This window comes from Salvia hispanica, chromosome 4, assembly GCF_023119035.1.
Source record: "Salvia hispanica cultivar TCC Black 2014 chromosome 4, UniMelb_Shisp_WGS_1.0, whole genome shotgun sequence".
Classification (NCBI taxonomy): Eukaryota; Viridiplantae; Streptophyta; class Magnoliopsida; order Lamiales; family Lamiaceae; genus Salvia; species Salvia hispanica.
The window spans coordinates 40,880,562-40,905,603 of NC_062968.1; the positions used below are offsets into that span (position 1 = coordinate 40,880,562).

The 25,042-nt window shown below is 37.1% G+C and overlaps 1 protein-coding gene and 1 long non-coding RNA gene across 11 annotated transcripts; one reads left to right on the plus strand and one right to left on the minus strand.

Annotated features, from left to right (window-relative positions):
* Window positions 1-3,420: 3,420 nt before the first annotated feature.
* On the minus strand, window positions 3,421-4,401 carry LOC125218362. Its single transcript, XR_007175942.1, has 3 exons — window positions 4,309-4,401; window positions 4,075-4,199; window positions 3,421-3,796 (listed from the first exon to the last, which is right to left on the minus strand). It is a non-coding gene; the product is annotated as an uncharacterized LOC125218362 (long non-coding RNA).
* Window positions 4,402-8,652: 4,251 nt separating this feature from the next.
* On the plus strand, window positions 8,653-12,468 carry LOC125221549 (UBP1-associated protein 2A-like). Of its 10 annotated transcripts, none has more exons than XR_007176380.1 (3): window positions 8,653-10,004; window positions 12,004-12,099; window positions 12,191-12,468. XR_007176380.1 is itself a non-coding variant. In XM_048123671.1 (2 exons), the coding sequence occupies exon 1, from the start codon at window positions 8,747-8,749 to the stop codon at window positions 9,992-9,994; it is 1,248 nt and encodes a 415-aa protein (XP_047979628.1). In that variant the 5' UTR covers window positions 8,653-8,746; the 3' UTR covers window positions 9,995-10,004; window positions 12,004-12,468. The 10 variants fall into 10 exon arrangements, 7 of the variants coding, with proteins under 7 accessions (XP_047979628.1, XP_047979627.1, XP_047979632.1 ...); XR_007176381.1 differs by having other exon boundaries at window positions 12,288-12,468; XM_048123671.1 differs by having other exon boundaries at window positions 12,004-12,468.
* Window positions 12,469-25,042: the final 12,574 nt, after the last annotated feature.

Consider the following 25,042-nt stretch of genomic DNA (forward strand, 5'->3'; position numbering starts at 1 on the left):
TTAAAATTTATAATTAATATAGGAAATAAGAAAGAAAATAAAATAAAATGTTAAGAATGAATGAGCTATACGGTAAAAAAATAATACTTAGTATGTAGCAAATTTAAGAAATGGATCTATGATATAGAACGAGAATTAAGATAAAAAATAGTAAAGTAAGAGTGATGATGACTGGATGAGAATAGTGATTAAAGTAGTATTACGAGATAATGAGACCGACATTATTATTAATGTTTTGATGGTGGTATAAATTATAAATAACTTGAGGTAAATGATGTATATGTGTAATATATATTGGGTTACTTTCTAAAATGGAATGCCATATGTTTATGGGATGGACGAAAATAGAAGGTGGACTTAGTTTTATAGGACGGAGGAAGTATATCGTATTCCCTCCATCCTACTCAAAATGTCAACTTATGCACTCTTTTTTTTTGTCAATTCCTAAAATTGAAATCAGAATCAGATTTGGAAATTGAGTCAATTACCAATCGCGACGCTTTCCATCCTTACTACTCCAAAATCCATTCCATCATTCTGAAACCCAAGCACATCCAGATTCTCCATCCACATGCTTGAATAATCAACTTCCAGCGGCGATTCGAAGGGAAATCGTCGAAATTCGAATTTCACTGACGATCGGTGCGTAGAACTGAGTTTTGATGACGAATCGAAGAGATTTGCTTGGAAATTGTGAAGTACGTTCAGCGGCACTACGTTTCTTTGATTACGCCTAGGTAAAATTTCAATTCGCCTCTCTATGCTTTTAGTTTTCTTTTTCAGTTTTTTGTCGAATTTTCTATGTATCGCGGCGAGTTCTGCAATTGTATCGCGTTTTCGCTTGGTGTATTGTTGATTTTTGGTAGTTATCTCCAAAGTTTTTGGTAGTTCATGATTTTTGAAACCCTAAGTAACGATCTTAGTTCAAATTTGTGTTCAACGATTTTTAAAAATTGTTTTGGTTTATGTGTTGTTTGTTATGTGATATACGATTCTTGCTATTTGATAAACGATTGCTTACAAGGAAGTGAACAAAAATTCAGATGGTGGAATAGAGATAATTGAGACTAGATCTGGAGAGTCAAGTCAAGTCGGAGAGGACATGGTGGTTTAGGTAGGAAAACTCAACCATAGCTAATGTTGCATACTAATTCACACCATATTGCAGTACTTTGTGACATGATCTGCATAAGAACAATATACTTTGATTAAAAATATTTTTGCAAATATAAGAATAGTGTAGTTTGGTTGGTTGTTGTTTGCTTGCTTGCTTTATTATTTCCGCTGCATTGCTTTATTGATTTGATATACTTATATTGCAGTATTGCTAGTTATACATTGTTGTACATCATTTACAGTATTGCAGTATTGTTTATCACCAAATATTGCAGGGCATCATTATACACTATCTTCCATTCATGTGTATTGTGATGTGCATCTTGGAAAATTCTAGTTTCATATATAGTGTTGTTACAAATTTGTTTAGTTGCATGCCCAAACTATACTGAGTTGTGCTGGTTATATATGTGATACTGATATTTTTCATATATAGTGTTGTTACAAATTTGTTTCGTTGCATGCCCAAACTATACTGAGTTGTGCTGGTTATATATGTGATAATCGATATTGCTAGGCCTCAGTTTATTCGGCCGGTTCCTAGTTTCTAACTGATCCGGTTGGACCTATTTAACTCGGTTCCAGAATTTCATAAATCCTAGTAATCGGACCGAATCTAACCGATCGGTTCTTAGTTAAAACCGGTTCAAGAATCGTTAAGCTAACCGCTCCGAACCGAATTGATGTATAATTTTAATCCGAATTTATTTATAATTTAAAATAATTTAATACCAAAAAAATAATAATTCAACATCTAGAAATATAATAAATAATACCTAAAAATTCAAATAAATACACAAAAAAAAAAATCAAACAATACAATAATATTCATATATGGATAAGTGTAATGCCAAGTGTAGTAGGTCCGACTAGTTTATGTTAGCAATTTTTTAATACAAAAATAGGAGTTCTAAACTTTAGCAATTTCTTTTAAAAATGAGTTTTAAAATTGAATTCCATTTTCCTTTTTTTTGGCTAAACATGTATACAATAGAATTTCCAATACTAATTGATCTTGTTGTGACTTTTTGGTTTATAACGGAAAAGTTAATAAATTATTCACAAATAAGTTAAAATCGTATGTTAAATGAATTGTTACATAAATTTGTTATAAAGTTAAATTTCTATCATATGTAATGATATTGTATTTGTATAGTTCTTTTGAAAATTAAAAACAAACTTCAATCAAATTAGATTTATTAGTATATTAAATTATAAAAAAATAAAATTGAATTATAATCCGGTTCCCGGTTAGGAACCGGTCGGTTCCGGTTCCGAACCGGAACCGATTTTATTTAAAAAGTTGGAACCGATACCGGAACCGGAACCAGAATTTTCCGGTTCCGGTTCCTCAATTAACCGGTCGGTTCCGGTTCCGATTCCGGTTAACCGAGAACCGGAGAACCGTTTAAGCACCCCTAGATATTGCAAAGTATTGCTAGTTATATATTGCAGTGTATCATTTACAATATTGCAGTATTGTTTATCACCAAATATTACAGTGCATCATTTACAATATTGCAGTGCATCGTGTGTATTGTAATGTGCATCATTGGTTGAATGATTGTTAGTATTGTATATGAAGTACACCCATATTCAAGTGTCTAACTTATGTGTTGCTACTAAACTAAATCTTGCAGTTTTGTGTTACGAGATTTGCATTTCATGTCATATGGAGACATATATGGGCACGAAGGTCAGCGAATGGAAATGCTACCTAACAAACAAGAAATCAAAATCCTTCCAGCTGCTTTGTGGCAAATACCGTAGAATACAACAATATTGTACGACAACGCCATTCATGTAATTGACTATGTCATGAGTATTACATCAAAGTACTTCGAGGAGGAGAAAGACCAATAGATGTTGAGAAGATGGTCACGAACTACCACAAATAGTAACCAATTATTGAACTTTTTCTCTTCTTCAAACATAGAGTTTGGTTTCTTTATTGGTTTTTTGTGTAGATGATTTGATTAATATTTTGATTTGGTAACTACTCTTACTTAAAACAAGTCGGTTTTATTTTGGTGATGTAATTTGAATGTTCTTTGTTTCGTACTTGTTTGATCTCCTGTAATTCTATAACTTTTGGATGCTTAAGGTAGTCAAAGAATAAACAACAATATTTTCTATTTTGTACTGCAATATGTGAAGCATTGCGCTGCAATTATAGCGCTTGCAAAATTGAACTCATTAGGATGCAATAACCAATTAATGGGAATACAGTGTTTGACCAATATTATAAAATTACCAATTAATTGTATTGTATTGTGCAAGTACTAATGTAAATTCACATAATACTGCACACCACAAAGCAATAGTAAATAATACAGTGAGAACAAATTTGCAATCATTTCGAGTTACAACAACATGAACAAATTCAATAATGTAATATGTTAACTGCAAACACTACGTGGTAACAATGTAATATTCATGACTTTAACTTGCAATCTGGTAAGGTAAAAACAAATACGACTACAATCTTCAAGTACTTCAAAACGAACTAAGTGTTCTCTTATTCCTTTTGGCTGCCGAAATTTATAGTCACGGGACACATTTCTCCGCACTTTCCACACCGACGCAATGGTTTCGCCATCAACTTCACAACCTTCTCCTTCATGGACACCAATCAGCTTGCAGAACTGTTTCCCGAAACTGCAATTGACCATATGGTGGACTGCAACATGTACCATATAATGCAACAATCTTGTAAAAAACAATATATGACCACAAGAACTTAATCAAAAGCGAATTAAAACGAATTTTAACAATAATCAGTAGGTTCATAAACAAAAAAAAACACTCAATTCATAGCAAATAACATATAATCTCAACACAAATAGGAACATACTCAACTAAACAAGTTCTAATCAAAGAAAGATAGAACCTAACAAAATTGACCAATAATTATCGAACACATATAAAATTAAACGTCTACAACATATAATTTCTCACCTTCTGGAAAACCCATCCAAATCAAAACTGATAATCGAATCAGTTGCCATGTCGTCTGCAATTTGCAGTCGGATGTAAATTATGGAGCTGAAAGAAGGCAGAATCGTCTTCGATCAGTTATGGAACTGCAAATTGTGGAACCAAAAATGTTGAAACTGAATAAAATTTGTTGCAATTGGAATTAAATTGTTGACAATTGAAGATGGAATTAATGAACTTGAGGAATATCATCACCAGATTTGGATCGCGTGAATATCATCTCTCGATTTTGGGGGGTGAGAAATCTGGAAGAAATCTGGAATAACATCACCAGATTTTGGAAGAAATCTAAAACAAAATTTGTTGAATAAGGAAAAAACGTGAATTGTGGGGTGAGAATAACCAATGTCAAAATTACCCTTTACCCTATTTTTCTATTTTTATAATTGAAATTAGATGCCACATGGCAGCATGACAATGGTCCAATTTCCAGATCCTATGATTGAGAATGGTGGTATGGTGTCATAATAAAAGGTGTTGTCATTTTAGTATATCCCTATAGGGTCCTATTCTAATGCTTATAGCACCCTAATCCAAAATCAAGACTAAATCTCCACCATTGGATTTTAAAATGAGTGGATGAGATTAAAGCTCACAAATCTCAATAAATAGTAGACAAAATATCAACAAAAGGGTAATATCGTCATTATGTTATCATATGATAATTTTCGTGGGTGTTTTTTTATATCAACATTGTGTATTACAAATATCAACAATATGACATTAGAATATCAATACAAGGACAAGAAAATATCAACACATTTTTATTGAGATTGGACATGCATAATATTGAGATTTTGCCTACAATATATTGAGATTTTTTGTTGCATTTGTTGATAAAAGCTGCTTATCAACATGTACGAAAATTGAAATATAATTTATCAAATTTCATCACCCGAACATCGATGCACTTTTTATTTGCATTATAAATGCCTGCAAGTATACAGAGTAGGTATAGTATAGCAAAAGGTTAGTACCGGATATCGAACACGGGGAAGACGTACACAAAGTGTCTATCTCCTACTAGAACTCAATTACTATCTGGAGAAACAAGAATTTTTTTTTTTGAAAATTTTTGAAAACAGAAAATATTAAAAGCAGTAAACAACTAAATGCAAGCAAATCACGAAGAGAAAAGTATAGAGATAAGGGAATTCCAGGGATGTGCTTTCACTTTTATGGTTATACAAATTCCAAACTACAATACCCTAGCACAGTTAATACTTTGAAAGGACGAGTCACCTAGCTTATGCTCATGCGATACAAACGTTGATTACTAACATTAGGGTTGTCAATCCTAATACGTAACTCCAAAAAGCTCCTAAGACCCTTGAAAAGTCCTCACTCTCAATTAACAGTGCCGTTTTAAAGGAAGCTAACTGTAGTGTCTACTAAGTGGATCTAACTCGCTAGAACTCTGTCACAGTTATGAAGCAAGTTATATTAAATCATACATAATTGTGTCACTCAATTACGAAGCATCATGATTAACTTAGGGAAGAAACAAAGTAAAAACAAAACGGATATTAAATAGAAAACGGAATTGTATAACCAAAGTTGCTACTAACACATCCCTAGAATCCTATGAGTTTAGTTACACATAATTGAATAAACTAAAAACATAGATTGAAGGGAAAACAATTTGAACATAAAACTAAAGCAAATAAAACCCGTAGGTAGAATCCTTGTCGTTCTTGATGTTCTTGAAATCCTTCTCCAACTCCTTGCACAATTGAAGTACTCTAGCTTTTGATCTCTATGAATATTGCAAGTAGTAACTCTCTTTCTCTATGAATGTGTTCTCCTCTTTTGATGAAGCTTGAGGTCCTATTTATAGGGGAAAATTATTCCTCATCATAGAAGGAAAAGATCTTCAAAATTTGGTAAATCTTGGAGCAAATCTAGGGCTGGTCGGATTCGCCGCCTTTCTCCGGCGGGCCGCCGCACCTTGGCCGGCGGTCGCCGCGTTGGAGTCCAGAGACTCTGACCCTTCGGTGGCGGACCGCCACATGTCCTCCGGCGGTCGCCGGGCGAGACTCTTCTCCTAGCGTAAATTTCCGAGGCGGACCGCCACATGGCTCTGACCGCCGGGCGCCGGCGGTCGCCGTACAACTTCGCGGCGGTCGCTGGTCGCCGTCTGACTCCAGATTTCCAGACTATGCGTTTTTACTCCCCTTTTCGGCTCAAATATGCACATTTCTCACAAAACACGTCAAAATACCAAAATGTATAAAATATGCAAATAATGGACATGTAGAGTGATTTTGATAGTAAAAACGGACCAAATAATGGCCTTAAAACAGTGCAAAATCCGAGCGTATCAACATCGTCGGAACATATGCAATTGAAATCTCGTTGGAATCCTTATTAAATTATCTTTAATTTGATATATTTTTTGCGAAAAAATAATTTAAATTGAGAGAGTTACGTAAATTTAAAGATTTGAGATGATTTTGAGGAGAGAGAAAGTAGTTAGTTATAATTACTACATATAAGATTTGACATTAATACCCTTTTAATTTAATTAATAATTATTTAAATTTAAAATATATTACACTTGACATTATATTAACCACAAGATCTTCTAATCTAATAGTTGAAAATTAGTCTCAATTTGGGATTGGTAATTACTTAGCAATTGATTACATCTCTATGCTATATATATATATATATATATATATATATATATATATATATATAGGGATGTATTCAGGTCAGAACGCTAAGTATAAGTAAAACTCAAAACACTTGCAGTCCATTGGATCTTATGATCTAACGGTTAGATTAATGCCACGTGTCATCTAATGATGTAGAATTTTAGACTAATAATGTAGCTCGGATAATAATGTAGCATTTTAGTTTAATAATGTACAGTTTTAGTCTTACAATGTACATTTCTAGTCTAATAATGTACCTCGGCTAATAATGTAGATTTTTAGTATGATAATGTAACTAATCACAACCATCCAATCTAATGATCCAAGGGCTGTGATTAGTGCTGTGTTTTACACTAAGATGCTGTAAGGACCCTAAGAGCATTCCCAATGGAGGTGGCGAATTCTCGGCGATAAATCGCCGGTTATCGCCGAATTATCGCCGGCCATTGTGGCGAAGTCGGCGATAATTCGGCGATAATGTTGCCGTTGCTTCGCCGAGTGGCGTTCTAACGCCGGATTATCGCCGAGCGATCGCCGGCCACTGTGGCGACGCTCGGCGATAATCGGCGATAATTAAAATTTTTTTTTTTTTTTTTTGAACCCAACGGCTATTTTACATTCCACCCCTATAAATATTTCCTCCACTTCCTCCATTCATCACCCACAATCTTCATTCTCTCCATTTTCAATCTCTTCTCCCAATCTTCAATTTTCATCAAAATTATGAGCTTTTGGAAGAAAAGTTCCCGATCGGGTAAGGATAAGGGTAAGGGGAAAGAGTCGAGTTCACAAATTCCCAACACGGATGAAGCAAACGAGCAGTGGATGCAGTCGTTGTTGGCGATGGGTTCTCCTCCCGGCCAACTTCCATACGGGGGTCCGTCTCCTTTGCAGACTCCTCCGGCGCGGAGACTTTCTCCGTACTTCAACTCTGCCGGCAGAATGCCCTTTCCAGCCGACGATGTGTATCGGCCCCAGTTCGACACCCCCGGATCAACCCCAGGCGACCAAGAATCTCAGGCCGCGACACTGAGCGCGGAGGACTTCGAGGTGGAAGAAACGCCCACCGAGCCGCCTTCTAGGAGCGGGAGGGGGAAGGCGCCGGCGTCGTCGGCTGCGACTGATACGGGTTCCGATGAGAGGCCGAAGCGGGTAAGGACTACTTACACTCTGCAAGAGTCCGAGCTGATAGCCGACTGCTGGGCGGACACGTCACAGGACGCGGAGCGCAGCAACTACCAGACTGAGATCATATTCTGGGAGCGGATTGCCGCGAAGTACAGGAGCCACAAGACTGCCTCAATGAAGGACCATGGCAGCGAGGCGATCCGTCGGCATTGGGAGCGCCTCATGAGGGACTGCGGGCACTTCAACGGTATTTATTCTAACTTGATGACTCACATGACGAGTGGCCAGAACGAGCACATGGTCCGAGATGAGGCCATCCGGATGTATAGTAGCCAGTACTTGTCGACGAAGGGCTTCAAGTATTGGAACATCTACGATAAGCTGAAGGATCTCCCCAAATTCCGGACGGGAATGCACGACGCGCTGCACGGGAAATCGGTGCGCTCGCGACTTAGCGTTTCGGAGAGCGAGGGGAGCGCGACCCACATCGACTTGAGTGGGGATGGTCCGCACGAGCGCCCGGAGGGAGTGAAGAAGGCGAAGGGGAGGCGGAAGGGGAAGGGCGCAACGTCGGAAGTCGCGTCGGAATCCGTCATCGACTTAGAAAAAGCCACTTATTCGAAACACCACTATATATATATATATAAAAATAATAAATTGGGATAATTATTTAAAATTGAAATACACATAGGAATAAAAATAGAAAGTGCACGGACAGAGGGAGCATCACTTTCCTCTCTCCTCGTATAAATGCTACCTTCGTCCCATAAAATTCCATTTACCGTCGTCCCCTTTCTAAAATCGCCACCCCCACGAAACAAAACCCTAACACCTTCCCCCCAATTTCCATGGCTCCAAAACGGAAACAGGAGCCCGAAGATATAGTAGCCGGAGAGGGAGAATTAGAAAAAGAAGAATTCGAAGAAGAACAAGTGGTCGAAGAGGATATTCCAGAGATGAACCAATCCGGAGAAGATCCCTCCGCCGACGAACAACTTGAGGAAGAGCCCTTCGAGAAGCTTCTCGAGCCCTTCTCCAAGGACCAGCTCACTCTCCTAATCAAGGAAGCTCTCGCAAAACACCCAGATCTAGCCTCGATTGTGCACGCCATGGCCGACTCCGACCCCGCCCACTGCAAAATCTTCGTCCACGGCCTCGGCTGGGATGCCAACGCCGATTCAATTACGTCTGTGTTTTCCAAATACGGTGAAATTGAAGACTGCAAAGTGGTCAGAGACAAGAACACCGGGAAATCGAAGGGCTACGGCTTCATTCTCTTCAAGCAGCGCGACGGTGCTCGTCGCGCCCTTAAGGAGCCTCAGAAGTTGATTGAAGGCAGGATGACTTGCTGCCAGCTGGCCTCGGCCGGCCCCGTGCAGACTCCCGTGCAGTCTGCTCCAGCAATTGTTGCTTCACCACCTGCTTCAGAGTACACGCAGAGGAAGATATATGTTAGCAATGTGTCTGCGGAGCTTGATCCGAAGAAACTTTTCGACTACTTTTCGAAATTTGGGGAAATTGAGGAAGGGCCTCTGGGGTTGGATAAACAGACTGGGAAGCCTAGGGGGTTCTGTTTGTTTGTGTATAAGAGTAGCGAGAGTGCAAAAAAAGCGCTGGAGGAGCCGCACAAGCAATATGAGGGTCATATACTGCATTGCCAGAAGGCGATAGATGGCCCTAAACACAGCAAGGGTCACTTTAACAACCAGCAACAAGGGTATCATCATCACCAGGCCAAGAGGGGGAGGTATGCTGGACACAGTGGTGGTCACTTGATGGCTCCGAGCGCTGGACCGGCTGTTCCTTCTGGAGGGTTTGGTCCAGCAGTTGCCCCGGCCGCGATAGGGCAGGCTGTGGCAGCTCTGTTGGCCACTCAGGGGGCTGGATTGGGTATTGGGAATTTACTTGGGGGGATTGGAAATGCGCAGGGAGTGCATCCTATGATGAACAATGCAGGTTTCGGAGGTCCGGGTGCTGGTGGAGGCTATGGAGGTCAACCTGGTATGCATGGAGGTTATGGTGGCCAGCCACAGATGGGTCCGGGTGGTGTAAGGCCGCATCAGGGTGGGGCACCCTATATGGGTCATGGTCACTAGGTAACTGGAGGTATGTGGATACTTTTTACTATGTCCTTACCCCGGTCTTTAAATTTACGCAACTTAGCTGTGATGCCTGAGTATATCAATTAGTGCCAAAATGCATACGTACGGACTCTAGAGTGTCTTACTCAATAGTGCTTTTGATTGATTGAAGCAGAGGAAGATTTCTTTAGTTTAAAAGATGTAGTGCTCAAACTTTTATCAGAGATATATATCCTCCCCACCATCTAGGAGCAAACATGAACACTAGTTAATCTCCCCCCCATGGAGAACATTAAGGGAAATCTTTCCTAAAGTTATTGGTTTTATGTTTTAGTACTCCCTCCGTCCGAACATTTGGTTCGGCACGGGTTTTAATGTATAATTGGTAAAGTAAGAGAGATGGAGATAGGGTATTGTTAGTGAGAGTGGGCTCCACATCATTAAGAGTGTCGTGTATTGGTATATGTTGTAAATAACATGATGTGTAGGGGTAATGTATTGTTTAACTATTCCAAAATTAGAAAGTTCATACTTTTCAGGGTCGGACTACTGAGGAAATAGTTCATACTTTTCAGGTACAGAGGGAGTATTATTGATGGTTATAACACAAATCTCCACAATATATTTTGTCATCAATGATTCAATCAGGGTCTTTAGTTATACTGGGTGATGAAAACACGAAGCTTAGGAAACTTATCCATAATATGTTGGGGCTGTGGCTTAACCATTAAGTTGATTGAATATGTACGTATTTGTATGGTGAAGAGACCTTTTATCTGGAACTTGTACTTCAATAAATAGTGAACTTGGACTAAAAACTGCTTGAACTTCTTCTCCATTGGAGATCACTTAGATGATGGAAGTGGATGTTTAAATATGTTAGCATTAAATGGATGATTGTTACGAGGTCAAGTAGTGAAAAATTAAAAACAAGCTCGAGTGTATGTATTAATATCCTTCCGCGCTATTCCAAAAAATTAGGCCATCTGTAAAAAAGATTGATGCTTTGTGCATCTTTTTTTGAAGCACTTTTTATTAAAACTCCTGCTGTGATTATGACTCAATAGTTATATATGCTCTCGTCATTCAGGTAATATTACTTTTTGGTTCAGTAACCATCCACATGTTTCTCATAGTAAGTTACCCAGATTTCGCAGTTCTATGCATCATTTTTCATGATTTTACGAGTTCACTATACTCCCCTTTTGGTTAAACTTTTCAATGTGACTCAACTTCAGTGCATAGTTTCTTATGATCAAAAATTTGTTTTGCTTTTCAAATTATTTTTTTTATGTTTTTTTCATTGTGCAGATTCTTCATAAATGCATCAAACTTTTAGTTTTGGACTCTGGTGATTCTTCTGAAGTTCGGGCAATCATGCAAATGAAGTCTTTCCTTGTAGCAAAAAGTTTCCATTTGCCTAAAGACTAGAATCTAAAATATGTATCATGTTTCTCTTTTTCTTACTTCTATCTGTCTGAATATTTTCTAAAATGTCTTACTTTGGTCTTATTACAACTTTCCCAAAGGGTTGAGAACCAGTGGCTTGATTCCTACTTCTGTGTCTTTGAGATTTGAGTGCGTCGGTTTCCTATCTATTTTTACTTTGAATTTTAGCATTAATATTTCTTCCGTTTGATTTATTTCCTTCCATGTCAGTGCAACTGCCAATTCTTTGCCTTGTGCTGTTGTTCATCGCACATGAGATGTTGACCAATACTTTCTAGGTCGCACATAGTTCAGATGCGTTTAAGTCGAGTATGTTCTGAGGTATAAAAGCTTACAGGCTACATAAAAAGTGGCGTAATTCTTCATGTGGGTGACTTTCTCAATTGACTCTTCAAGTTTCATATGGTCTCATCTTCTGTTTGTTGAAAATTGCGGATTTGATTCAGTATCAAGCTTTCCTTAAACTGATTTCTCAAATTTGACTTCGAACACATTGTGTTGCATGGTCTTCTCTCTTGGTAAGCCTAGGGCTAAAATCTTATTTTTGGCATCATATTCCCATTCCAATCTCGGAGGGTTGATGAATTTTGAAGTTGATGCTGGAAGAGCTTGCTGCTAATCTTGATACGGATAGCAGGTAATGGCCCCTTGTCACCAGGGAAGGCCTCAGTGTAAGTCATCAAGCAACTCCACCTTTTTGAAGAAACTATTCTCCATAATGCCATGAAATAGTGCTCGATATGGCATATATTTATGTACCAGGAAACATAAGTACTGTTCAACTTATCGTTGTGGATGTCTGTTGATTATGATCCATGTCGGTGGCTTAGTACAAAGAAGTCTGATTTGAGGTTCCTAGGTATTAAAATTCCGGAATAGGTAAGGACTTCAAATTGGCTAAAGAGAAGGGATGGTAGGGGTGTTGTACAGATCAGGAAACATAAGTTGCAAATGGTTGAGACATGAGAAGGAATTGTGTGTAAATACTTATTTCGGTGTGGATGAATTGATGATCTCTAGCGAAGGTACGTATTCTCTAACCCGTGTCCACAACGTGCCTAGTCTTAGTATCTTCCTTGATGTATGAAGTATAGTTATTCGTTCATTTAACAAATACAAGCAAAATAATGTGCTATTTGTAACAACGGATCACTAATGACATCCATATCCCACAAAAATTTATAACGAAAAAGAATCTGAATGAGATTGAACATTGTGAAAACGTTAAAGAATTAAAAAAAATGTTAGAAATTGGATAAAGCCTCGTCCTGCACTTAAATTGCTTTGTTATATTAGAGAATCTACTTGAGTGCCTCTATTGTTAGTTAACAATTTTTAAAACTCAAAACATATTTTTTTGGGTATATTTTTAAACATATTTCTTTTGAGTATACGTCGCATTAAAAAGTAGTCCAATCATTTGGCAAATTCAAATTTTATACTCCTTCCGTCTCCTAAAAGATGTCTCTCTTTTCTTTTTAATTTGTCTCGTTAAAAATGTCACATTTTTACTTTTGGAAAAAGTTCTCTCTTATATAAATTTAAAATTTATTTTCTCTCACCGCTTAACACACTAAACAAAATCATTTAAAATCTTGTGTCGTTTCACAATTATGACAACTTTTATGGGATAGAGGGAGTATCATTTTTTAGTATATGTATTACAATTTTGCAGTAATATTATATTTGGTGTAGTTTTATAGAAAAACTTAAAAATGGGTTTGAGCTTAGCGTATGGTTGAAGATAGTTTTAGAATTCTCTCCTCAAAATTTGCAATGGTAAGTTCTAATTGCTTTACAACTTCTACTCTTATCTTTTACAACTTTAAAGTTGTCTGTACTATAGTATATTCTTCGCATTTGTCCATTTCCAGAAGTTTAACAAATTAGCTCCACAGTTGTGGTAAACAAACGCAAAACCATAAACCCTGCCCAAAACAAACTACTGTCAACAATTCTTTGATGATGAGACTGATGTTAAATTACATTATTCTCTATGAATAAATAAGTTAAATCAGATGTTTTGTTATTTTCAATAAAGAGAAATGACTTGAATAACTTGGGATAATTCAAAAATGGAATATGATTGAAGTATTGATACGGAGGGAGCATATAACTCTTGACAATTAGACTAAAGTATAAATCTCAGAATATTAATAACTTAAAAGATATGAAAGATGGGGGTGTTACATATATGGGATGTGTTGTTGAGACTTAAGATTATGAAGAAAATGTTAATAAAAAAAATGTTAAAAAAAATGTTAAGCTAACTGAGTGTCTCATAGTCATTCCTTGCCAAGTTTGACTAGTGTGTTCACAACTCTTTTTCGCCCATCTCAATTAACCAAATATCACAACAGTATCACATGGGGGTTGGCATTCGGTCGGTTTGGTTATTGATAAAAAAAATAATTCTCATTTCAAGAAACGAAACCAAACCAGACTCAAATTCATTTAGTTAATTAACCAGTCAATTATAATCTCGATCGGTTAATCGATTGACCAAAAATAATTGAATTCATTAATTTACTAATAAAATTTAACTATCTTGGACTTTTTTAAATCACTTCTCATAATTTTTATTAGTGAATCTAACTTAATCTACACTGTTAATTTCTTTTTATCACACCCAATGTAGGAAATATTGAGAGAAAAATTTCTCCAACAATATTAGGAGTACATAGTTGATAATTTACTCTTAATAGTTATAATACATTTTGCATTTGAAAGTGATACTCTCGTCGTTCCATGTTAATTGAGTCATTTTTCTATTTTGAGAAGTACCAAAATAATTTAGTAATTTCTATTTTTAGTAAAAGGTAATTCTCTTACTTAAGTTATTCTCTCTCAATCTTTCTTATTTTATTCACCATCCACTTAACACACTATTCTTAGACTTTGTGTCAAAAAAATGTCTCTATTAACAAGGAACGGATGAAGTATATTTTTAAGTATACAGTTAAAATTTAATTTATTTTTGGTTATTTTGGTTAACGATCATCTATTGGTTATAACCAATAACCGATTTCTTCCAAAACTATTAAGCAGAACTGAACCGAAATTAGAATTCTACTGTCATTTGTTTGCATTTGATTAAATCACGTCTCTATCATGTACTCCCTCTGTCCCATTAGAAATGAAACGTTTGCTTTTTTATACATGTTTTGAAAAAATAATAATAAATAGTTAAAGTGGAGAAAAAATAAAGTAAAAAAGAAAATAATATAAAGGAGAACTCTCCTCTACATTATTCTCTCTCTTACTTTATTTTTTCACCACTTTAATTATTTATTATAATTTTTCCAAAATAAGTGCACAAAAGTAAACGTTGCATTTTTAATGGGACGGAGGGAGTATACATTTGTGAATTATCTGGCAATTAAGCTTGTATACAATCATAGAATTTACTAACCTTGCATAAGAAAGTTAGTCCACTAAAGATAGAAATTTCCTTATATTTTTTTAAATGAATTTCTTCACCATATAAATTCCAGTCTCAAGAGCTGCCAAATACCAGAAATCGATATATAGATTCAAAGCTTGAATCATAAACACACCTCACATCAGCAAGGAAGCCATGGATGATGCATCAGAGCCTCTAAGAGAAGACAAGCTCGCATCGATTCACTGAGCTTTCTTCTCCCTAATTAGTCCTACTAATTTGTTCAAAAACTCAACTACGAATCAATTGAATCGATTGGTTATTGAATTGTTTTTCAATTCATTTGCGTAACAAAAGCAAAAATGAGAATTCTGAAGTTATTTGAGAAATTTTAGAGTTGTTTGTTTGATATCTTACCAAAAAAAATGAGAACTTTATTTTCTTTGATGTATCATAGTTGCTGTTCGTTTTATTATTAGTTGAATAAACTTGGGTTTCGTATTTTACAAAAGTTGTTTTGTCTTCCACGTGTACATCCACATGTGCTAGTTAAGCCAAACAGGATTTGAAATGCCTCATTGGGTATTCGGGGATCACCGATTGACCTACCGCACAAAACGTATATCAATTTCAATGTTCATATATATGTTATAGTATCACTTTCAAAGTTGGTGAAAAATACCATAATATGGCAAAGAGTTCATGATTTTAAAATTAATATTTTTTTGTATTCCATGACAATGATGTTGTAATAACAATTTAACAATAATAACAACAAACAAATACGTACAACTACTTAGACACATTATCATTGGGGTAGTGATAACTCATATATTGTACATACTCAATTATGATCGACCGTTAGATGACAATATAACAACAACTGTAAAATATGTAGAATTGAATAGGAATGGAGAAACCTCCATGGAAGGAGGAAGATGAAAAGCGTTGATTGTGAGATTGGAGAGAAAAGGAGAATTTGTTTATTGACTACATTTTGGAAAGTGTTCACTACAATTTACAATAGATTCCTTTTATAGGGAGAAATAAATGCTAATCTAAAACCTAATTACATTTTATTTTCTAATTCTAATAGCTCCCTCAAGATGAAAGCAAACAATTGCTAGCATCTTGACAAGAACATCAAACTAAAAAAGAAGCATCAACATAAATGCTAATTCTCTAATTCTAATAGCCTTCCACAAGATGAAAGCAAACAATTGCTAGCATCTTGACAAGAACATCAAACTACAAAAGAAGCATCAATATAAATGCTAATCTAAAACCTAATTACATTTTAATCTATAAGGAGAAAAACATCTTGAAATTTCGGCAACTCCATAGACTTGAGTTGTTATTCACTTCCATCACAAAGGAAACTTTCTTTGCAGTTTGGAGTGGTAGGAACCTGCATTATCGGATTGTACCTCCAATTGAAACAAAAGCCAAACAACATGCTAAAAGCAGAGACTTTTTTCCGGATGTTGAAGATCTCGATCGAGAGAAACCTAAAAAAATTGGAGGAGATTTGTGGAAACCGAAAAGAGATTTGAGAGATTTATAGAGATTCATGAGATTGAGAAACAAATTGAGATTTGATTCATTGAACCCTATTTCAATGTGAAACAGAGAAAACCGATTTAGATCGGTGATTGAATCATGGAAGCTTGTGAAAAACAGAGAAAACCAAATTAAATTTATTTCGGTACAAATAGATTATAAAAAAAAAGATTTGGACTGCATTGGAAATTGGAATCATGGAAGACCTCTTTGATTGTTGTGTGAGTCACATGGCACCCATCATTCACATTCCTATTGTAGTCTGTTGTATCTATTTGGGCATTTTTTATATTCTAAAAAATGTTATTAAAAAATAAAAATAAGTAAATACACTATCAAATGTTTTCCGCCTAAACAATGCATCATGACATTTACGTGAATATCAACACAAGCTGCTCCACTTATATATCGATAGATTCATCTTTTAGTTATATGCTTATGACTAAAATTGACTTTTTTACTATATTAAAATTGTTCTCACCATTACTTAAAAATCCCCAAAGGGTTTTATCCTTTTCATAAAGTACTTAAAAATGTTATACAGTTTCCAAAATAAGTAGAGAGAATTTGTAAAAAAGAAAATTTGTTAATTTTTTTCTGAAAATGAAAAAAGATTTTACTATGGTGGCAGTCCAAAATGAGTTATATAAGCAATTTCATTATGGAATATTGAAAACAAACTAACTATTGGGTAATGTGCAGTAATATGCATTCAATTAGAACAGCTGCACTACAATGCTAATTTTTAAAAATTGTTAATTTGCTAACTCATCCCAAACGAGTTTACTAAAAGGTAACGTAAATTTGTGTTGACATTTTAAATATCAATATCAACACAGTTTTTAATTTATCAACTAAGGATGTTAACATTTCAACATCATTTGGGACATTTTTAATACACTACATTGATGAATTAGTAGAGTTACAACTACGAAAGTTAGCAATGGATCACACCTCCAATTTGAACAAAGGATAAAGAGATTTAATTGGAAATACCAACCGGGGGGGGTAATATGGGCGGAAAAAATGGCATGCTGGTATAGAAGAGAAAAAAGAGTCCTGGGTGCCGGGAAAATTACTCTTCAAAGCGGAATTGCTCTGAATATTTTTCCGTCTTTGTGATGCAATTGAATGTGTATGTATGCAATTGAATTTAGCGATGAAGATGTGTTAAACATTGAAGAACTTCGAATATTTTTAGAATGTATATATATAGAATGGTTTAGATGGAATAATGATGCTATTTCCACAAATCATGTATATTCCTTTTTTTTGTCACTTATTTGATTCTGCGGAAATCCCAAGGGATGTTACAACCTAAATAGTTCGATATTTCCACCGTTGAAATAGTACACCTTTTCATAAAATATTAAAAATTTTTATCATTTATTTAGGTAGATCCTTTTCATAAAGTACTAATTAATATAATTTCCAGCATCAAAGTCTGTACTGCACCTTTTTATAGAGTGGGAATACAAAATTCAAATATTCAATAGTGTGACTTTATTAAAAAAAATAGAACTATTTTTTTGGCATCTTCGCTAATACTAAAAAATGTTATTGGAACATTTGCTTGCTTCATAGATTTGGTATCTACTAATGAAGTTTTAAAACATTTAAATTTCTAAAGTTGTCCGTAGATGGGAAATTGGTTCCGGTTTTTTCCAGTTTTACGTATGTAATTTGGAGTGTACCCAAACCCATCGGAAGAGATTCCCACCCACTGAAACCCTTGGGGACGAATAATTCCCGGGGCCGGCTTCAAACAAGTTTCCCCAACCCACTTCTACCGATTATAAAATGAAGGTAAGGGTCGAATCCCACGAGGATGGACACGTTTTGATAACCGGGGGACTTTCCCGGGGGTTTTGGTTTGCTACCACGCTTGGGTTGAGATTTTACCTAAGGAGACATAAAGGTGGAATTTACCGACTAGTAAAAATTTAAAAAAAGGCATGTGGTGGGGGTTCGGGGAAAAAAGGGGGCAAGGCTTTTTCCCCCAGGCATATGGAAAGTAGACAGTTTCTAAAATAGGAAAATTAGACAAAAAAGGATATCCGTGGCTAGGGGCCCCGAAGGCCCGGGTAAAACAACCGAAAAGAGGAACAAAAGCAAAAGTAACTTAAAGGTAAAAGTGGTCCAAACTAAAGTTGATTTTGACGTTTTCTTTCTTCACCAAGTATTAAAAAAAAATCATATAACACAAACACCATAACTAAATTTCGATTCATAACAATTTCAGGGTCTAAGAGTGCAAGCTACCTAGATTAACTTGAACATAATCCCTTTAACTACAATGTAGTTTTGGTTTAAATTTTGGGATAATCGTTAGATAAGGTGATAGTTTCCCATATTACAATCTAAGATGAAACATGTTTTACAAGATTGCAATACTACCTATGGTTGGTCATTTGGGGAGAAGTATTTTTAAGTGTAAATGTGGATTGCAAATGGCTAGACAATGCATTGGGTTATGCCCAAAGAGAATCATCTTCTCCTACGTTTAGATTTTTTCGATCCTATTGTTATTAGAACTTAATAAATTATAATGTATGATTATGATTTGACACCCTTTCTATAAATAGAAGTCTTGAGGAAATCATCTACTAGAACATTTAATGGATATGAAATTTAAAGGGCAAAAAAACGCATGTTTGGGAAGTTTATATAGCCCTTCGGGTTTTTGGCAAGCATCTAAATCGAGTATATGTGTTCAATCAAGATTGTCAAATTTTTGGGAATTTGATTGGTTTTTAAAGGTTGTAAGCACAAAGAATTTGAAAGTGCATTACATATGGTATTATTGGTACTCTACGATGATGAAATCACAAAAGTTGCATACAACAAGATTGGACCGGGGGATGGGAAAACCGTGCCCCCCTTTAAGATAAATGATCTAAGAGAAACAATTACATTCTTAGATCTAAGTCCTTTAAGATGCAAAAAAATGTTGAATTCTTTTAGGAATCATATATCTACACATTGCTTGGAACTTTTAAAGTTAAAAATTCCATGAAAAGGTTTATACCTCTCAAGATAATTTTGTCTCTAGTCAAGTGTCGTTTACGTTAGTGAGATCAAGAATTATGAGACTAGTTTGGAGATAGTTTTCTCATGTATGCTATAATGTGTACTAAGTTTGATATTGTTGGTTTATGATAGCAAGTATTTTCATATTAACCATGAAAAAGGGTTTTGTTTTGAGGTAATGAATATACCCTAGTGCTTGAGAAAGACTAGAATTATATTCTAGTTTACCCCATTCATGTAATGCCCTTTTGGGTTACATCCTTAGTTTTATACAACGGATCGAGTGTCATCCTTCAATAGTGTTTACCTTAGGAATATCTTCCTAATAGCTTTAATCGTAAGTTTGAGTACGCCCCCAGATTTTTTTTGGGATTACTTGTAAAGGCTAACTCAAGGGACACACGAGTTTATTAAGCTTAATACATATGGGGATGAAATTAATTAAAGATCAAGTACGAGAAAGACATTATGGTGAAAAAGATTTTTCGTAACAACCGGATTTTTCTTCACTTAGTGAAAGAAGGTGTTCGATATATCTAGTACAAAGACCTACTTTGAGTATGTGGGAGAGTTTTTTAAAATATCTAAAGAAAATTTAAAAAAATGGGGGATTGTTAGGTTTTTATACAAAGCATGTTTCAAAAGGTTTGCGGGAAAAGAATCTTTCGATACGAAAAATCTACAATCCACTTTTAACCCGGGCCGATATTCCGAAAATGCACGAAAAAAAAATCACTATTATTACATTTTTTTCTTTTCATTTACAAACATTTAAATGCATAAAAATAAACAAAGTCTAAGTCTTTTTTCTTAGTAGACCGTTGGGCGTCTTCCACTTTAAGGTAACCGGCCGATCTATAATGCTTTGCAAAAGAAAGAAGAATTTCCCAAACCCAGATGCTTTGGCTACCTATCGTGAAAGGGTTTCAATGTCACCCCCATATTTCTAAGCCTTTACCAAATAATTTGACATTGGGGTATACACAAAGATCTAACAAAAGACGTGTCTTTAGTATCTAGAAAGACTAGGTCTTTATAAAATGTTATTTCAAACTAATATGTTAGCATTGAGCATATTTTTAATTTGCATACTTTTACTTATCAAATGGTGGGTTTCACAACCCAATAATCCCATATATGGGTAGTGGGAGTAATATCTAGCGGTGCTAGGATTGCTATTATGTCAAACGGGACGAGGTGATTTGTTTTATAATGTCCTCAAGAGGAGCTCAACAAGGTTTTATTATTGAAAAACCCCTGGAGTTTTATTACTCTAAATAATAAATAAGATTTTCCCGTCCATTTAATTTTAAAAAATTAATTTTAAAAAATTAAAAATTAATTAATTAATTAATGGACATTTATATCTTTAAAGGGGAAATAAATAATAAATAACGAAACCCGGATTTTTTGTAATTTTGGGTTTGGGTGGGGGGAGTTAATATTACTTTAGGGTCTTAATATTCCAATATCCTTTTTTAAAACGGGTTCAATTTAATTAGTAAAAGCAATTTGGGGGGCCATATCCAAAACCTTCCATGATCCCCCCCCGGGCCCATAAGGAACTTAATATAAATGGGGAATAAAGGAGAAAGAACAAATTTTCATACTTGAAATTTTTTAAAAATTTTTCCCCCCAAAAAGGAGATTTCTTTCTACTCCTTTTCCCAAAAGGATTTCTTCTGTCTTCTTTATTTAAGTCCTAGTATTCTAGTGAGATCAGCCCACACTGATATTGGAATACAGTTCGGGAACCAGAGAGAAGATCCATGGTCTAGTATCGAAGATCATCACGTGGAGAAGGCGCGAGCAATCGACGATTCTTTGGAGAATCAAATCGGTAACTCTAAACCGTAGTATTCATGTTTTAGGATTTACTTTTCTATGAGCATGAATTATTTGCGTTCTAGCATGCAATTTTCTGTTTAACATGTAAATTGATTAATCGCATAATCGGTCAAATAGATCCGTATCTGATTTACTTGTTTTGTACAAGTCTTCCGCTGTGAAAGGGGCACCAAACCCCAGCAAAGGCAACAACGATGAGTGTTTGCAACAAACCAACGATGAAAGCAAGTAAAGATTAAACTAGAAAGCAAAGTAACGATTGTTTTGCCACTCCGGGCGATGATGCTAGAGAGAATTCTAAGTAAGTGTGGTGGCTGGACTCTAAAGACGAACTCTTTTTCTCTCTCCAAGTGGCTTCTTTTATAGGGAGGCTTGACCTTGCTTTTAGGGTAGACTTCCTTCAAGTTTTGACTTTTATGCCCTTGTTAACTACCTAGCTAGACATCACATTCTTTGACGCAAAGGAAAAGAAAACAAACAACGACACAAATATATAAACCATATAGTTAACTTAAACACATAGAACAAACCTATATTTTCAACCACCCTTTCCTTCGAGATCAGTGCAACCCGGCCTTAGGCAGCCTTTGAACTTCCGCGCCCCCTTTTCTTCCCTGGGGCCTAGTATATCTCGCTTGTCAAGATCACTCTATCCTAGGCCAAACACCGGGTTCATCTTGGGCCACTCATTCCTCACAAGGGATAATAGATCCTGCTTTTCTTCAATGCTTGGAAAACACGTATGTTTGCATCAGTATCTCACATGCAGCCTTTGGAAGGTCTTTAAGTGCTTGTAATGGGGCTAGTGGTTTGTAATGTTTGGTTGGGGTAGTTGTCCCTAAGGCTCTAGGGTTCAAAAACTAACTACTTGTATTTGATGAGGTAGAACCCAGTGTGCATTCGGGCTTCCTCGGCTAGGGCTTCTTCTTGGGTTATTTCGGGGTATAAGTCAGGCTAGAAAATGGGGTTCTAGGGGTAAGGATTTCTCTCTTTTTTTTTGTGGGGGGTTTCCTACTGCCTCCAGGGTTTGCTACACGCGGTCACCTTGCCCTAGACATCATGTGTGGTAGCCTCTCTTCTTTTTTTCAGTAGAGTTTTAAGCCCATTCATAAAACATAACACATAATTCCTAGACCTAAACAAACCCTAAAAAAAAACTAACATGCACTGACTCAAATAACACATATATACATGTCATACTGGCCATTTGCTCCCCCCTCTCACTTCACAAGTCTCCACTCCAGATACGGGCTGTGGGGTTCGAAAATTGGGAATGGCTAGTATGACAGACACACACTTATAACAAACACATACTATATCTAAAAACTTCTCACACTTAGACTATGCAATAGGCTAAGTGGGAGAGGTTTTGATATATACCTAGATTTATAAAACAATAGAGAACATATTACAAACATGTTATATACATATATAAACTCCTCACACTTAGACTACGCAGTAGGCTAAGTGTGAGTTAACATGCTTATGACAAAACACAAAGAAAAACATACTAAAATACATGCACCAAAGGAGCAAACCCTTTACTTCTCACACTTAGACTATTGCATAGGCTAAGTGTTATGAATGGGGTTTACTCACAATTAAAACACATAATTTTACCTATTTAATAAAAGTACGAAAACATAAACAAAAGAAAAACTTAAAAATTAAAAAGAAAACTAACTGGTCAGTTGGGGGTGGTTCGGTCAGATGTTCCTCCTGCTCCTTCTTGGTGCAGGGGTTTGTGCAGGTGGGTCCGTTGGTTCTTCTTCAGCAGGTCCGGGTTGGTTGTCATCATCCTCCTGTTGTCCATCACCTTCTTCTTCCTCCTGTCCGGTGGGTTCTTCTTCCTGTCCTCCATGTCCGCTTGTTCCAGCTCCAATGCTTGCCTTTCCTCGTGCCAATTCCTTTAGGATACTCTCCATTAGGGTTGTCAGCTTCGCAATCTCCTGCGCCGTGATCGCCTATTCTCCTCTCTACCTACGCTCTGTCATCTGCCCTCTTCCTGTGCATTTTCTTGTCTCTGTACTTTTGCGCTTGGTCGATCCTGGACAGCCTTGCACCCTCCCAGCCTTGTTGTGCCCTTCCTCCAGGGGCTTCTCCCATTTTGTAGAACTGGGGTACTCCTTCTCTATAGTACACCAAGTCAGGTGCGGACGAAGAAGTGTATATCAAACAAGTGCCAAGAGCGTCGACCATGTACATTGGAGACAGGTCTTCGGGTCTGCTATGATGATGTTGTTAAGCACGAAGGTTCCTAGTATGTGGCACAGGGACAAGTTTCCTGGCTTGAGCAGGTGGCTAACGTGGCATTGGTAAAGCCGGTCCAAAATCCCAAGTGCAGTTTTCTTCCACGCTTAGCGCACCATACCAAGTATAATTCGGTCATGGACGTTCGTGCAGCTGAGTTGCTCTGCCCTAGTAGATTATAGCCTAAGTAGAGTTGCACCAATCTCAAAATGGCGCCGTTGCCGGGGATGGATGGCGTTCATACCTGTTATTGTGTGTGATCTTTTTGGTGTACATACTGTTTATAATTTTTCTTTTCTTTTGTTTTGGGTTTATGAGAATTTGGCTCGCTCGGCCTGGAGACCAAGGATACTTCCCGAGGAACAATACTGTTACCATTTCGTCCGGTTTGTCGACGGCCGTCCGACCTAGGCACGAGTAGCGACGAAGAAAAAGAGGAGCTAGAGTCCCAACCCCCGGCTTCCCCCCAACCAGAAGAACACTAGTGAGAATGGCGACCAAGGTGAGACGACCCCGAGCTCGCAACACTTACCGCCACGCCGACGGAGATCCCCCACAAGCCATTAGTGGTTACCCCAGGCCGACCGCCCGTGATGTGAAACCCCACGTTATCGCAATCCTACCGACGTCTTGGGAAGATTCGGGGACCATACAAATTCTTAAATGAGTTCGCAAAAACGAAGGGGCGGGGGCGGCCACGAGGGCCAGCGGGACGATTACGATCGAAGGCCCTACTTTTCTCCTAAAGGAGAGGCCAACATTGGTTCATGCGCCATGACTCTATCAATACGTGGGCCGATTTCAAGTCGTTTCCTAGCCGAATTTTTCCCGTCTTCAAAGACAAGTGCTTGAAGAGGAAAATATCGTGCATAAGGCAAAAATATGATGAAACCCTAAGCGAGTCGGGAGAAGTACATGAGTCTTGGGGTCATGCCCCAACCATCGCAGAGGAGATGAGGTGCACCACACTTTCTATGAGGGAATGAACAAGGAAACCAAGGATCCGCGAATTCGTCATCTTTGGGGGCGATTTCACCAGGTGGAGAGTAAGTGAAGCCAAAAAAGGGGTTACGCAAGCTGTTGAATGCGAAGAAGACGTGCGACAACGCGGGGATGGGTACAACGAGAAAGGGTAAGAAGTGCTTCGGCCCCGACCGGGGGGGGGCGGGGGATTTGAAGATGGAGGAATTAAAGAAGGAATTGCGATGACCAGGAACACTCCACCACCTTTCGACGGAGGCAAAGAGGCCCAACTACCATATGATCAGCCGGACAACTGTTTGGGTGTGGAGCAAGCAAATGTCGCAGATACTACAATTCCAACGACAATGGATTCCGGAAGGGCGAGGGATGCACCGTGGAGAGACCACCAAAATTTCCGATGGGGGGATGGAAATCAAAATCAAAACCAAAATCGGCTCCAAATCAACCCACCCCACCCAACCCAAAAATTTCCCAAACCCGGGGGCCCCAAAAAACCCACCCCTAATACAGAAGAAAACAGATCCTCAAACCCCAAAACCTCAAAACCAAACGAACCCCGA

Excerpts from the sequence above, each read along its gene's own strand:
- LOC125221549 (XM_048123671.1), top strand. The coding sequence starts at position 8,747 with ATGGCTCCAAAACGGAAACAGGAGCCCGAAGATATAGTAGCCGGAGAG.